General features: G+C 31.1%; 1 protein-coding gene across 1 annotated transcript; it reads left to right on the forward strand.

Annotated features, from left to right (window-relative positions):
• The first annotated feature begins 5,244 nt into the window (after positions 1–5,244).
• LOC123916125 (carbonic anhydrase 2-like) lies at positions 5,245–7,936 on the forward strand. Its single transcript, XM_045967501.1, has 9 exons — positions 5,245–5,304; positions 5,404–5,466; positions 5,565–5,705; positions 6,518–6,566; positions 6,680–6,796; positions 6,899–6,952; positions 7,118–7,203; positions 7,294–7,399; positions 7,525–7,936. The coding sequence occupies exons 2-9, from the start codon at positions 5,414–5,416 to the stop codon at positions 7,717–7,719; spliced, it is 801 nt and encodes a 266-aa protein (XP_045823457.1). The 5' UTR covers positions 5,245–5,304; positions 5,404–5,413; the 3' UTR covers positions 7,720–7,936.
• The last annotated feature ends 7,396 nt before the right edge of the window (positions 7,937–15,332 follow it).

Raw genomic sequence — 15,332 nt, forward strand, 5'->3', positions numbered from 1 at the left:
TGTGGAAGTATCATTCGAGTTGTATTAATTATGATTAAATTTCACTCTACAATTTAGCCTAATCAGTTTTTATTAGAAGAAATTTATGAAAGGGCCTGATAATATATGATTAAATTGCAGTCTACAATTTAGCTAATCAGTTTTGATTAGAAGAAATTTATTAATTATAAGAAAAATTCTAAAATGCTTGGATTTTGCTGCGATATCGCTAGGAATACGTAGCTAGAGATTTATTGCAAAATCGTTGTGACAATATCCTAGCGATTTAGTTAGGAAACACAAACTTTTGAACATTATTTAACTAGGTATTAATTGGGAATTAGCTAGAATATTCTTTATATTAGTTGCAAATTAGCTAGGAAATATTTTGATAGGTGATTTGCCGCCCAATCCATGCTACGACCTATACGACAGCTAATTCACAACAAATCTGTAGCTAACTCTGTTTTACTAGCGATTAGCTACGAATTAACTACAAAATCCATCGTAGCTAATCCTATATTTTCTTGTAGTGATCCAATACACCCCCTTATCTTCAATTTCTTTCTATATTCTCTCAATTTGGTCCCTTACGTTTATTTTAGGTTTCAATTTAGTCCCTTACGTTTAAAAAGTATCAATTTGGTCCCTTACGTTTATTTTGAGTTTCAAGTTAGTCCTTTCTGTCAATTTTGTCACTAACACCGTTTGAACAGTACATGTGTCAGTGTGTCCAAGTGCCACGTGTCAGTCCACATGTGCAAATTGACTGTCACACGTGTCAGTCCACATGTGCAAGTAGGTATATTGGAACATTCTTTCAAGGAATGGAGTCAACATGATAAAATATATGAATGTGAAAAACTCTACAAAGATGTTGGCATGTAAAATTCTCGTTTATCTCTAGTCAGCATTTTGGCGTGGCTTCAACATTTATATCAACTAATAATTTGTTTATTCCAGCAAAGCTCACCGAACCTTCACGAGCCAACATGCTTTTCACCTAATGACCTAAAAAAGACACCGAAATTTCACTATTTCTTGTTAAATTTAGTCTTAAGAATAGTATAGGGCATAATGCATGGGAAATTCTACCTCAACGTAAAATTTATTGTTTGTTACCTTAGTCAGCATGATGTGTTCTCGCCATAAGCTATAATAGAGGGATTCAAATTTTGTATTATTAAAATATGTCTACATAATCTACCAAAAAAAAAAAAAATATGTCTACATAAAACTCTCAACTTGTAACCGATAGTTAGTTGGTTTAGTGGTGATTGAAATAAGACTAAAATCACTTGATATCAGAACTAACCCCCGAACTCAATTAAGCGGTCTAGTGGACCGAATAACACTGATGGTGAAAAAAAACTCTCAACTCGTAAGTAAGTAACACTGCTAAAGGATTCAAAATTAGATTAAAATCTCCACTACATAGATGACACTCGACTTGTAAATAAAACTACTAATGATTTCATTGCATTTTTTTTAATGGCGTCGTTGGCTTTTGTATATATCAATAGTTTGGATCACATAATTAAGTTGTTCGAGTAACCACAAGATTTTAGTATTATTTAGTAAATAACATAGTATTAGTAAAAAAAATAGAAGGGTAAATAACATAGTAATTTTCAATTAGAATTGGATTCTTGTATTCACAATCGTACGTATGACGTATCTACACAATCGGTATATTAATGGTTGTTGGAAATAGAACGAACAATCGTACATATGTACAAAAAAATAGTGTTTTATTTTTTATTTTTTATGCAAAAAAATTGTGTATTTTAATTTTGAATAACCGTAAAAAACCTTTGATCATTGTTGACCATTATTCTGATCATTGCAGAAACCACCACTCTGATCACCATTATGGCGACCACAAACCACCACTGATGATCACCATCAATCCGCCTTCGATCATCACTAACCACCACCGGCCACCACACCAATCAGGCAATCACCACTTTGCCATCCATATGCTGCCGCCACTATACGTTATTAAAATTATTACTAATTAAATTATAAACTTTCATTATTATTGGTTTCAACCAGGTGTGATTCCTTGTCAAGGAAACCACAATTTGTGATTTTTTACCAAAATAGTGTACTTTTTATATGATATTTTCAAACAAGTGCACTTTTTTAAATTATCTACCAAAAGGTGGTAAGTCATCACTTCATTGACGACTTATCCACCAATTCTATTTTTTCTTCCAGTTTTTAAGCAAAGTCGTGGATTGCAGCCATGACTTTGATTTTTTTAATTTTTTTTATGAAAGTCGTCACTGCCATTGACGACTTCCTTTTTTTTTTTTTAAAATATGTAGGTGGCATATATCACACGTACAATAAAAGCATATATTTTTCTGGAATTCAATAAAAGCAAATAAATATTGCGCACTTTCATAATTTTTAAGACTTATAAACTATATTTTACTAGACTTAAAAATTATATTTAAACATTCACTCTTTATGGGGACATTATTTATTTTATGTCCCTCAGTGCGACATAAACCACATTTCTTTGTTGTTTTTGGTACAACTACATCTATCTCGTCATGTATTCTTGTTATATTCGATCTACTCTTTCAATGTTGGACATGAATACGAAGTCCAATAATCTTTGCTTTCAAGAGGATGAAATTGATGCATATAAACTTTATAGATGTAGTCCAGTGTAATATGCTACAATATTTCGAACCTTACATATACAACTTAGTACATATTAAAAAAAAAAAAAATGAAAGTCGTCAATGACAGTGACGACTTTTGTAAACAAAATTAATAAAAATCAAAGTCGTGGCTGCCATCCACGACTTTGCATAAAAGCTGAAAAAAAACTGGTTTAATTCAAAAAGAAAACTGAAACTCAAAACTGAAATTATATTTTATCTTTTAAATCTTCAAAATAGAAATGAAGTAAACCCAAGAACGGGGACATTGTTTGTGTTTTGTACTATTCATCAAAGGCACAAGCTTATGTAACACGATAGTTCCCGAGTTTCACATTAAATGTCAATTAAGGAAAAAACTACATCTGATGTTAGGGCACATGTTAATTATTTAAAAATAGAGATATTTTTTATTGTAATCGGTGCATCTAATTCAATTTTTAAAACTTTTCACAAATTAATTGTAATTAAAATCTAAAAATAATCAGAAAACAATTAAAAATAAGATGATACTAAGAGTAACTTCTCAAATAATAGATTGAGAAAATAAGTGTTAAAACGTGAAAGTTATTTTATAATAAAAATATCATTTTTTAAATGTTTTATCCAAACAAGTTAAATATTATTTTATTAACCAATCATTAGTTGGTTTAGTGGTGATTGACGCTGAACTTGGTAGGAAGGACCGCGGTTCGATTCCCCGCAACTGCATCGGGAGGGGGCTGAAACCACTTGACGTCAGAACTGACTCCCGAACCAGATTCAACGGATGGTGAAAGCCAAAAAAAAATTATTTTATTACAACAAACAAACAAAGTAATCTCTAATATTCTATAAAATCTCTAAAAATTAATCTCTAAATAATTGAATATCAAAATTACTATTTTTTTTTAATTTATATCAAACAGACCCAAGATCAATAGTTATTTGAACACTTCATGCACATCCTGATGTGAGTTGCAAAACGTGAAAATTTTTACTCCACCTATCCTAAAATAAATGATATAATCAACTAATTTACATTTGTAAATACACAATTTTAATCTTTAATATTTTTATTTATCTATAAAAAAGTTATAAAATTTGAATATTTTAAAAATACTCATCAAAAGTTATTTTGAAACAGGTAGAGTATTTCTGTAATCATTGATGTCTTCGGGCAAGATGACCCCCAATTTGTCATTTTTGCAAAATTATATTGTTCATTTTGTTGAAAAAAAAAATATCCCGGCAAATTTTTCTCATTAATTTGTTAGCTAGTGGGTTTTCTTATTCTTAGTAGCATAGGTCGAATTTTGAACCTTCCCTTCCACCAACTCATTTTTACTTGTCATTAATCTTATATATAAAAATATGGCTTAAATATGCAAAAGATCCCTGCACTTATGAGTCATTTGAGTTTTAGTCCCTGCATTTTAAAATCCTTTCATTTTGCCAATGCACTTTTATTTTACTTTAAAAATGGTCCCTGAACCCATTTTTTGTTGAAGTGACACATTTTTTTATGATGTGTCAATTTTATTTTACTTTTAAAAAATTACTTATTTAAGAGTATTTTGATCGATTCACTGCAAAATTAAATTAGTCATCAACTCTAAAGTTCAGTCAACAGTGACAGATCAGTAAAAATGTGTCATTTCAACAACAACAAAAAAGGTCTGGGGACCATTTTTAAAGTAAAATGAAAGTACAGTGGCAAAATAAAATATTTTTAAAATACAGGAACTAAAACTCAAATGACTCGTAAGTATTTTCCTATTTTTAAAATAAAGTATTTTGCTTTGATTATTTTTTTTTTTAAAAATTTCCTATTTCATCAAAAACTTGTTTACTTATTCTAATATTTTCAAATTTCGCAACAATTGTAAAACGGTCATTTATACTACAATTATGATAATATAATTTTCCCTTCCCATTTTTTTTAAAAAAATAATATAAAATTTTGAAAACAATATATCTTTTTTTTTTTAAGTAGAGAGAAGTGACGAATATAAGGTTCAAATTGTATTTTTAGTTAATACTAGTGTTATTTATGCAATGTGACTCCACATATATCGTATTATCGTCTTTATATAATCAATTTATTAAACTACATCAAATATAAAATTAATAAGACTAATTTATAATACTAATGAGTATTTTAAGAGTATTGACTAAAAAACCAAAATAAGTAATTTTGTATTAAAAAAAAGTTATAATTATATAAATAATAACTTATATTTTTTAATATTATAATTTTGACCCAACTTATTAAAATTTCTGGATCCGTCCTATAATATAAATTAACTTTCAATCAATGATATATTTTATAAAATTCATATTTATTATAATATTATTCATAACTTGTGTATGCACCACTTAAACCACTATTTTTTTATTATATATATTATTATTATGAGATATAGGTTCAGGATAAAAATGTTTAGGGGTGTCAATTTAGTTGGGATATCTACTCATTTCTTGAAGTCTAGACGCTCTTAACTTATAAAAAAAAAAAACTTAAACCACTTTTTCACATGAGACAAAACCATCATCATATCATATATAGTACAAACTTACATTATTCAGTTTTCATCTATAAATAGGATAACAAACACTGCATATTAAATCAAGAGCAATTTGTTTCTAAAAAATTACCTCACTGCATAGAGTAACTATGTTCTTCAATATATCAACCTTGCTTCAATATCATAAATTATTGTCTCTCTTAGTATGTTTAAAATTAATTACAACTTTTGACAATCTGCAGGGATATAACCATGGCAATTCAATCATCTCAGCTAGCCATTGAACAACTCAAGAACCTTCTCAGGTTAATTATTTTTCTAACAAGAAAAACAAAAAAATGCACACACATGTACATGATTTAATTTAATGATATACTATAAATTATAAACTTTTTGGTTACAGAGAGAAGGAGGAACTTAATGAAGTGGTCACAACAAAAATTGAGGAGCTTATAGTTGAGTTGCAGGGATGTCATCCTCATCCAATTGACCCTGCTCAACAGATCATTGATGGTTTTACTTACTTCAAGTTCAACAATTTCGAGTAAACTTGCAAATAAAATAAATTTTTAATATCATGCATATAGTTTGTTCATATTCAATTATAAAGTATTTTATAGCCGAAGTCATAGACAATGAAGTGTCCACTCAATATTAAGGTATCGTTTGGCCTAAATTTTTTACTGTCTAAAAGTTACTTTAAAATAAAGTTTAAAATAATTGCTTTCAAAATAAAGCGAAAGTTGTTTGGTGATTTCATTTTTAAGAAAACTCAAAATAAACTCTATTTCAAAAATTGTTTTTTTGGTTTATAACCCTCTCTGGTTCATAGGGGAAAGCGGCCCTAGTAGTTCAGACTAGAGTTCGGCCGCAAGGTAAGTAAAACCCGGCCAAAAAATTGTTCCATCCAGGTAAGAGTTCAAAAATTGTTTGATAAAATATTTTATAAAAGACAATATTATTAAAAGATCACTTAATTTTTTTGCAATATTTCATCTTAATTTTGCGTGTTAATAACATGTAAAATAATTTGCACAAAAAAATAACATATAAAATAATTTGAAATTTTTGTAAAATTTTATATGAATGATACAGACGATATAAACTTTCAATTTAATTTGAAGTTTATAAAATTTATATTTGTTAAAACATTATTACATAGTGTAATATATATTACCAGTGTAAATTTATCCACCCATATATATAGTTGAATATGATCTACTTTGAAGTCTGAAATAAGTTAGGTCAAACAGTACCTAAGAATTTAATTTTATAAATATCAAGGAACAAAGTTGAAACCTCATATATTTAATTAATAAATAATTTTTTTATACCTCAATTTTATTTATATTGCAGCAAGAACCCGGAATTGTATGAACGACTTGCTAAGGGACAATCCCCCAAGGTGATTAATTAGAGCTTGATTTATACAAAATATAAGAAAAAAAATATATGTTTCTCATTTTTGTGTTCTTTAATATTAATCTAAATTTAATCAATTTCATTTTTATATCATAGTTTATGGTATTTGCTTGCTCTGACTCTAGAGTGAGTCCTTCTGTTATCTTGAACTTTCAACCTGGTGAAGCTTTCGTGGTCCGAAACATTGCTAACATTGTCCCTGCATTTAATCAGGTCTACTTTTGTTTGAAGTGATAAATTTCACTGTCAACATTTCCACACAAAAAAAATTGATATATACATTATTTAATAAATAAATTTGTATTCCATCCACAGTTAAGATACAGTGGAGTTGGTGCAACAATTGAGTATGCTATTACAGCTCTAAAGGTAAAGATTAGTGTATGTTCATAAGTGATTGAAAATTATTCCGCGACCGCAATTTAGACAGTGAAAAAGCAGGTTTATGATGTCTTTACAACCTTAACGCGACTTGGATTGAGAGTGCATCAATATTCATAATTTTCTCAAAGACAAAATTAATTACTTTTTTAGGTTAAGAACATTTTGGTTATTGGCCATAGTCGTTGTGGCGGAATATCAAGGCTTATGAGTCATCCTGAGGATGGTTCTATTCCATTGTAAGATTTAAATTTTGCATTAACAATAACACATAAACATGAAAATTGTGAATGTTAATTCTATTTTTATGTTTCAATTGAATCGTGCAGTGACTTCATAGATGATTGGGTGAAAATTGGTTTACCTGCCAAAACCAACGTCATGAAAGAATATGAAGGCTATGATTTCAAAGAACAATGCAACTTCTGTGAATTGGTTAGCTAATTAAATTACATTTATATATTTTAATTTCTACTCCTAACCTAAGGGTTGTCGACACAACTTATTACTCGTTTGCATTTTATTTGTTTTCCATTTATATTCCATTCATGTATATATAGGAATCGGTGAATAACTCATTGGTGAACCTGCATACATATCCATATGTTGATAGAGAAATAAGGAACAAGAATTTAGCACTATTGGGAGGTTATTATGATTTTGTGAATGGAGAATTCAAGCTTTGGAAGTATATGTCTGTTGTTACTAAACCCATTACCATTCCCCTCAAAACCAATGAAGGATTCAAGCTTTGAACCGGTGACTAGTTCTATTGTGCTATGTACTTTTAAATCCTAATTAAATAAAGTAATGTCTACCCTTGACATTCCAAAATTAATGTATTTTAAGTATTTCTAAATTTCAGGTTATCCTCAATAATAATAGTATAGTTTTGATGCTAATGCTAAGTCATTGATATATTTGAGAGGAAAAATAATATTAAAAGATCATGTATGTTATTGAATTTTCAGATATCAAGGATGCCAAAACCATTGTGATCAAGAATGTAAAGAGTATGCCTAAAAAATGTAGTGTATGTTAAACTTCTAATATTCACCTTTTTCAAATAAAACTTCAAATATGTATAATTTTGTATTTGTATTTGTTCTACTAAATAGATGAATCATTAATTCTCGCAAGTGTATAAATCCTAGCTTAACTGACAAATTCCAATATTGCAAGGTTGAACGTCTTCGATTGGGTCCGAATATAGAATCTCGCAATTGTGTGAATTACTTTCAGTGCTGCTTGTTATTTAATCTACAGATAAACTAATAATAATAGATCTAGCAATGAATAAGCATGCACGCTATTGTATCAAAATGGCGAGGCTCAGATTACGAGTAATTTTCCGATTCTTATACCAATGAAAATTAGTCACATATCTGAAGTTCACAAAATATATAGCTATGTTATTTGAACACAGTTTTTCCAAAAACGTATTTGACAAAAGCTCACATGCTAGGAAGATTGAGTCTATGCCTGCATACCGAGACAAATTAAAATAATTTTGAAAATAGTTGAATCTAGCAACCGACCATACAAAAATATGGTGCCCTAACTGTGTTTGTCTCAAATTGTGCTCAAATATCTTTTTTTGCAAAATATAAAGTGCTTTCAATTCTATAATAATGAACTCAGATGAGCAATTTATACGTATTAAAATATTATTTAAATGATAGAGTTGTTTTACTAAAGTACTATTATCATGTATTTGCGTATTCACTTTTACCATCCAATTTTACCCTTTCATTGGACATTATAAGACTGAGAAGTTTTGAAAATGTCGTGTGCTACTTAAGTAGCGGACCTATCAAAGGTTAGGTCTCTTACCTCAGGCAAAGGTTTGCCCTTCTCTTCTCTTCTCGTTCTTCTCATTTCTTATGTTTTTTCCATTAGTTTTAATTTTAGCTTTAGTTATAGTTAGTTTAGTTTATAAACGGTTGTATAGTCCGTCATCGGCTATTCATATCGTTTTCACTGGTGTTTTTTAGTCATCATGGTTGGGAACCGTATAGTAATCGACGAGGGACTTTTTGTGGCCAAATTGAGAACAATATGACTAGCCGAAACATGTCCTACCAGTAGGCTTGCCAATGGGGCGGGTCGGGGCGGGTTTTGCCTTTCCCAAACAATCCATAAATTTCGGATTTTCCCAAACCCGTCCAAATTCTCAATGAGTATGAAAAGTAGAATCTCATACCAAACGGGGTTCGGATATCCTCGTGGCATTTGGCTATCCCCATTCCGCCTTGCTTTCATTTGAACTTGGTTAAGTTTTGGTTATTTTTTTATTAAAAAAAGCGTAAAAGTTGAAAACTAATTTTTTCGACAATATGATTTTTTTAACCAAAAAATATAAATAGAAAAAATAGCTGTATTTAATACCCAACTTAAAAATAAATACAAACATATGAATATAATTTAAGACTTTATTTAAGCGTTTATAATTTAAGAGAGATAAAATGTAATTAGATTGTACCAAAAAAAAAAGTAATTAGATTTAAGTGGGGCGGGTTTGGGTTGAGTATCAATGTCCCGATTACCCGCCTTACGCACGTCTTTTAAAATCGGGGAAAACCCAAACCTAGTCAATTTGGTTTTCCTCGTCAAAATCGAGTCGGGGCGAGCGGGTACCCGCTGGTTTGGGTTATATTGTCATGCCTACCTACCAGGATACTTGAGTTAGGCGCGTGGGACTTTCCCTACACAAATGAGATTGTCATACCTATCTAAACTTTTCGGTTCAGATCAACTAAGTGGTTTGTTGTCTAACGTGTAATGTTTAATTTCCCTCGAGGAAGATTCCACACGCTTTGAAATTGAAACACTTGATAAAATGTATATATATATATATATATATATATATATATATATATATATATATATATATATATATATATATAAGTCGATGTATTTTTTTGCATAATTTATAAAATTAAGACTAAAATATGATTTTGGTCCTTACAAATATATATGATTCATTTATATTTTAGTCCCTATAAAAAAATTGATTTATAGCCTTGCAAAACTAAAAGAACACCGGAACTCCCTCCAATGTTGAGAAAAACATGCATAGAGAAAATAAAAGAACACAATCACAACACAAGAATATAACGTGGAAACTCCAAAACCGGAGAATAAACCACGGTCGTTGTCAAAACCGACAACCAGAAAATATTACTATGTGAAAATTGTTACAACACATAGACAACCTTCAACCTCCCACGACCCCCAATACACTCACAAAGTCACACTCTCCAAAGCAAATACCTAACTACATCTCACAACACTCTAATAAAAGAGTACAAGAGAAGAAAAAAAAGTCACATATAAACTTAAAGTGCTACTGACTGGTGCATTGAAACAAAGAACTTGAGGTCTCTGTATATAACACTATGCTCCTCCACTCTTCACTTTTATAAGCAATGTGAGACTTCTGAAATATAATTTCTTTGACCTTTTTATTTTTCCTTCATAGCAATGTGAGACTTACATTGCAATCAACCCCAACATCACCCTTTCTCTTCAATAAATCATTTCTCTTCACTTGTGGTGTTGGTTGTTGTTATTGTCTAAGAAGGTTGAATTTGTGTTTTTTTGTTGGATTTGTTTTTTTTTAAAGAGGAATAAAAATGTAAAAATGGTGAAAAAAAACTCTTAACTTTATATTGGGCTTCTGCAAGTGGACGGTTTCCTCGGATTACTCGGTCTTCGGACCTACAGACTTATACATAAATTTAACATATTGATATGATATAACATTAAAAAATAACTAGAACATCAACCCGTCTGATTAGCTGTAACATATATAATGATTAAATAAGATATGATAATTCCAATAATGTAAGGTATATGAAAAAAGTTGAGTAACATTAAACGATAGTTCAACAATAATTTTGGATAAATATTCATACAAAGAAAATTATGTTATATTACGGAAGACTTCCTTATAGACCACATTCGAAGTCTTAGTCGTATCTTAACTATCGTCATCGATGATCAATATTTTTAATCCTTTTCTAGAAGTAACTCTTGAAATTGCAACATACAATTGACCATGTGAAAACACTGGCGACGGAAGATATATACCAACATGCTTTAAAGATTGTCTCTGACTCTTATTAATAGTCATCGCAAAAGAAATCATTATAGGAAATTGTCTCCGTTGAAATTTAAAAGGAATTCTCACGTCATATGGTGTTAGAGAAAATATAGGTAAGAAAATCTGATCACCAATATTCGTCAACATTTAGAGGAATACAAAACCTTGAATGTGCTGTTCTACCGCCAGATATAAGCAATGTAGCGATCCCACTTGAGGTTTAAATTAATTACTTGAGAGATCCTAGTAAATCTCGGGACAATTGTTCGTGCGTTATATTAAAAGAGGTTTGAATGTTCTTCATCAAATACATCATTAATTTGCAATAACAATGTGTTTAATTCGTAAAACGAAGTTTAATGAAACACAAGTGTGAAACATAAATTGAATGCAAATAAAAAGAAAGTTCACTCGAATGAGAGAACCATTTAAATGCAGAAATGTAAGTACTTTGAAAGTAAAGACTTAAGAAAAGTAAAATTGCATTTAGAACGTAAAAGTTACAAATGAGTAAAAGTGGTTCACTGATTCATACATCTTTCTCGAGTAACTCTTTTCTCGCTGTAACATGGACACTTTGAGTGTTTGAGAATTTGTGTAAGTGAATTGTGACCCTTATTTCGACTTACAAACTTCTATTTATAGAAAAACTACTTAACTACTACTTTAATGTTAAACTATTAGTCCTTTGCCACGCGTCCCTTTGCATTTGAAATGAAACAAGGCCTTGAACCGTTACAACTGTCGAAATCGAATCACATTTGAAGGATGGAAAATACTCTAAGTCCACAATCACAAGTACTTCGATTCTTTGACTGCAATCGAATCAACCATTTACTCGAAAGGCAGAATTTCTCCATATCTTGCAGATTCACAATGGACAATTCAAAGAATACTTTCCATTAGAACTCTCTTGTTCTTAAAGATATTACCCTTAACCTTCATTAAATGAGAAGATAAGAGAGATAATCTCTCTTGTTCTTGAAGACATTTAAAGCCTGATACTATTTAAAGTCATTCAACAAGCCTTTCAGTAATGAATGTCTTGGGAACTAGAGATAAAAACATATTTTAGCTCGAGCTAAAATATGGGATAACAAATTGCCCCCAAAATGCCTATTTCCATTTGAATGATTCGAATGAAATAAGAGATTGGCATTTTTAAAGTACTTTGCTTTAAACCCCATGCTTTTCGATTCGATTAGATGATGTCATGGAATTAAAAGGTAACCGCTTCGTTTCCCACAAACTGTCACGTTTCTGCAACCACTTTCAAGTAGTGGGACACGTGTCATTTTGGGAAGTTGAATCAGAAAAGGCAAAAAGCACCTTTTTGCATTTACCAATTTTTAATTAAAATAATTTTAATTAAAAAGTTGTTATAAATACAACTTCATACCTCAGTTAACACTTTTCCAACTTCTTCTACTGCTATACACGATCTAAAGAACAATCATCTTCTTCTTCAATCTTTAACGCAGAAACAACTTTCTATTTCTCGCTTGAACTTTTGCTCCCAGTTCAAAAACCTAAATTTCCATCTCAGATCTCAAATGCAAACCTTTTCATCTTCTTCCCAAAGCTTCCATGGCGTCTTCATCAAACTCTGGTCAAGTTCCCTTTATTGGTAAATGGAACGAATTCCCCATCGCTGGCGGTGGAATCAAGTATGTCCCAGAACCTAAAGACATCAAAGAGGATAAATTGATTTGGCAAAGTCAGGTAATCATCCCTTTTGCTGTTAATAAAAATGTTTACGCCTTTGGTGGTCCAGTTCCTGATACACTTTCTTTAACTAGAGAAGTAGATGAAATTTTCCCTTGTTTCGAAACTTGTGAACCTAGGATTTTTAATAGCAAACCCTATAATTTCGAATATTTGCTGAACAACTACAAACCCTTTCGATCCCATCCCTATTATGGAAATAACCTGTATATTACATGGCTTGATCGAGTGGAGAAAGCCTTTGGAGATTTCTGGAAGGATTATGGAATCTTCGAGTTAGTTCAATTTTCTATGGTAGGACCCAGATATCAACCTGAAATGCTAATAGCTGCTATGCATTTCTTTGAAAAATCCACCAACACCTTTCAATTCAAAAGTGGTATGATGACACCCACTCTTTTCGATGTTTCAGCTATCACAGGGTTAAGACCCACTGGAAGAACTTATAGCCCCTCTGATTCGAGTGATAATATCACCTTAAACTACAAAGAGAATGCCTTTTCTGCCTACATCCTTAAGCATTTAGGGCCTGATAATGAGGAGGTTTCTGATGAGGAACATGTCGCTTTCCTCAATCTTTGGTTATCCCATTATGTATTCTGCTCCAAATCTCTCCAAATTGCTAGGAAGTTTATTCCCATGGCTGTGCAGATACACGAAGGAAACCACTTTGCCTTAAGACGCTTACTATTAGCAACCCTTTATGAGTCTATTGGTGAAGTCTGTGATAACTTGAAAGGTTTGGTCCCTACTAAATCGAAGTCGAAGAAGACTGTATCAGATGGAGGTTTTCAGGTTGCTGGGCCTATGTGGCTATTACAACTGTGGCTTAATGCCACTTTTGAAAAAGAACTTGGTTTGTTCATTCCCACTGAACACCAAAACTCAATATAGCCAAGAGGAAAGTCAAAGGCACTCGTTTGATAAGACTTCAACCTAACCCACTTGAACAAAATTCCCAACAACTTTTCATGAAGTATATGAAAATTTTCTTAGCTATAGATGAGTTTAAACCTGAACATGCCCCATCGTGAAGAGACCCATTGGTCCTCACTGGTTTGTCGAAGAAATCCCTGTTCTAAACCCTGATCTCGAAGAAGAAGTTAATGAAGTTTGGACAGCTTATTTGGATCCTATTGTCCTGTCTTGTCGAATTGGTACCCTATCCTCTGGCTATGGATTGGTTGGGTATCAACCAAATCTCATCTCAAGACAATTTGGGTTTTCACAACTTCGACCCAGAAGGATGTACATGAGAAAGAAGAATGTAGCACCCGAACCCATTATTTAAGTAATTCTACCTTTATAAATTTATTTCAAAATACGCGGTGGAAAATCAAAGTTTATTATTATAAAAGTCATGGTTCGAACATTACATTCTTCAGTCAAAATAATACTAATGTAATTAATTAGTAAAAACAGTGTTTATACAAAATAATCCTCTTTATCAAAATGTATAGTTTTACAAATAAATATCGAAAGCCATAAAGACTCTATAGTCTAAATACAACCCTTTTTCCCGTGTCACAATCAGAGCAGAGCTTCACCAACGACTCGACATCGAATACCACAAAACCTGTGAATCTGGACCCCTAACGGTCCAGCACATAACACATAAAAGAGAGTTAGACAACATACTCAAATATACAAGTGTAAGTAAATGGTACTTAAACACTTCCTCATAAAAACATGCATAATCATACATTATACATATACATCACCATCATTCATGCATATTCATATATCATGCATATATATACTTCATTTATCACTTCTAATTAGGAGTTACAACCTAATTGTTCTCACACTTCATTTATAAGCTTACATCATTAATCTCATTCAATTATAAGCTACAAAAGGTTATAACCAAGTATCAATCATAATTCACCAGATATTGAAGCCCATTTACATTTAAAATCATCGGACAATCAACACATTGAGCAAGTCTAATCACAAATAGACAATTATCAACAATTCCAAACATAAGTGTCACATAACAATTATCACACTTAGCAAAATATGTGTCATATACCAATTATCACATAAATGCACACATATCCTAATGCATTCTAATGCTTCAACTTCATGCAATGTCACCCTAGACATATCTAATGCATGTGGTACCGTTTCGTCTTTACTAGAGTATCTCACCTCTGATATTCGTCTTTATCGGATAAATATAATCCGATATCCGTCTTTATTGGAATATCCAATATACAACAACAATTCATGAATGCATGTATATAATTCATGAATTCACACTCACACAATTTAGCATTTTGCTCGTCATTTATTAAGTGAACATAATTCAACTTACGTCTTTATTAAGATACCTCTATCTTAATATACTTCCTTTACATCATCAAACAACATCAACAAGTCATCAACAATCATCAAGAAATCATCAACAATCATCAACAATACAATTAATCAATGTTATAAACCTTTAATTGCACTTAGAAACATCAGCAAAATAAGTTCTAGTCTGTCATGGTGGCTGAGCGAAAGAAAGCCAGAGAAAGCTAGCAGGAACCCGTG

Source organism: Trifolium pratense, linkage group LG3 (genome assembly GCF_020283565.1).
Source record: "Trifolium pratense cultivar HEN17-A07 linkage group LG3, ARS_RC_1.1, whole genome shotgun sequence".
In the NCBI taxonomy this organism is placed as follows: domain Eukaryota; kingdom Viridiplantae; phylum Streptophyta; class Magnoliopsida; order Fabales; family Fabaceae; genus Trifolium; species Trifolium pratense.

Bases quoted from the DNA above. Each gene is read 5' to 3' on its own strand.
- LOC123916125 (XM_045967501.1), top strand. From the start codon at position 5,414: ATGGCAATTCAATCATCTCAGCTAGCCATTGAACAACTCAAGAACCTT. The intron at 5,467-5,564 runs GTTAATTATTTT...TTTTGGTTACAG, and splicing joins CAACTCAAGAACCTTCTCAG to AGAGAAGGAGGAACTTAATG. The intron at 5,706-6,517 runs GTAAACTTGCAA...TTTATATTGCAG, and splicing joins TTCAAGTTCAACAATTTCGA to CAAGAACCCGGAATTGTATG.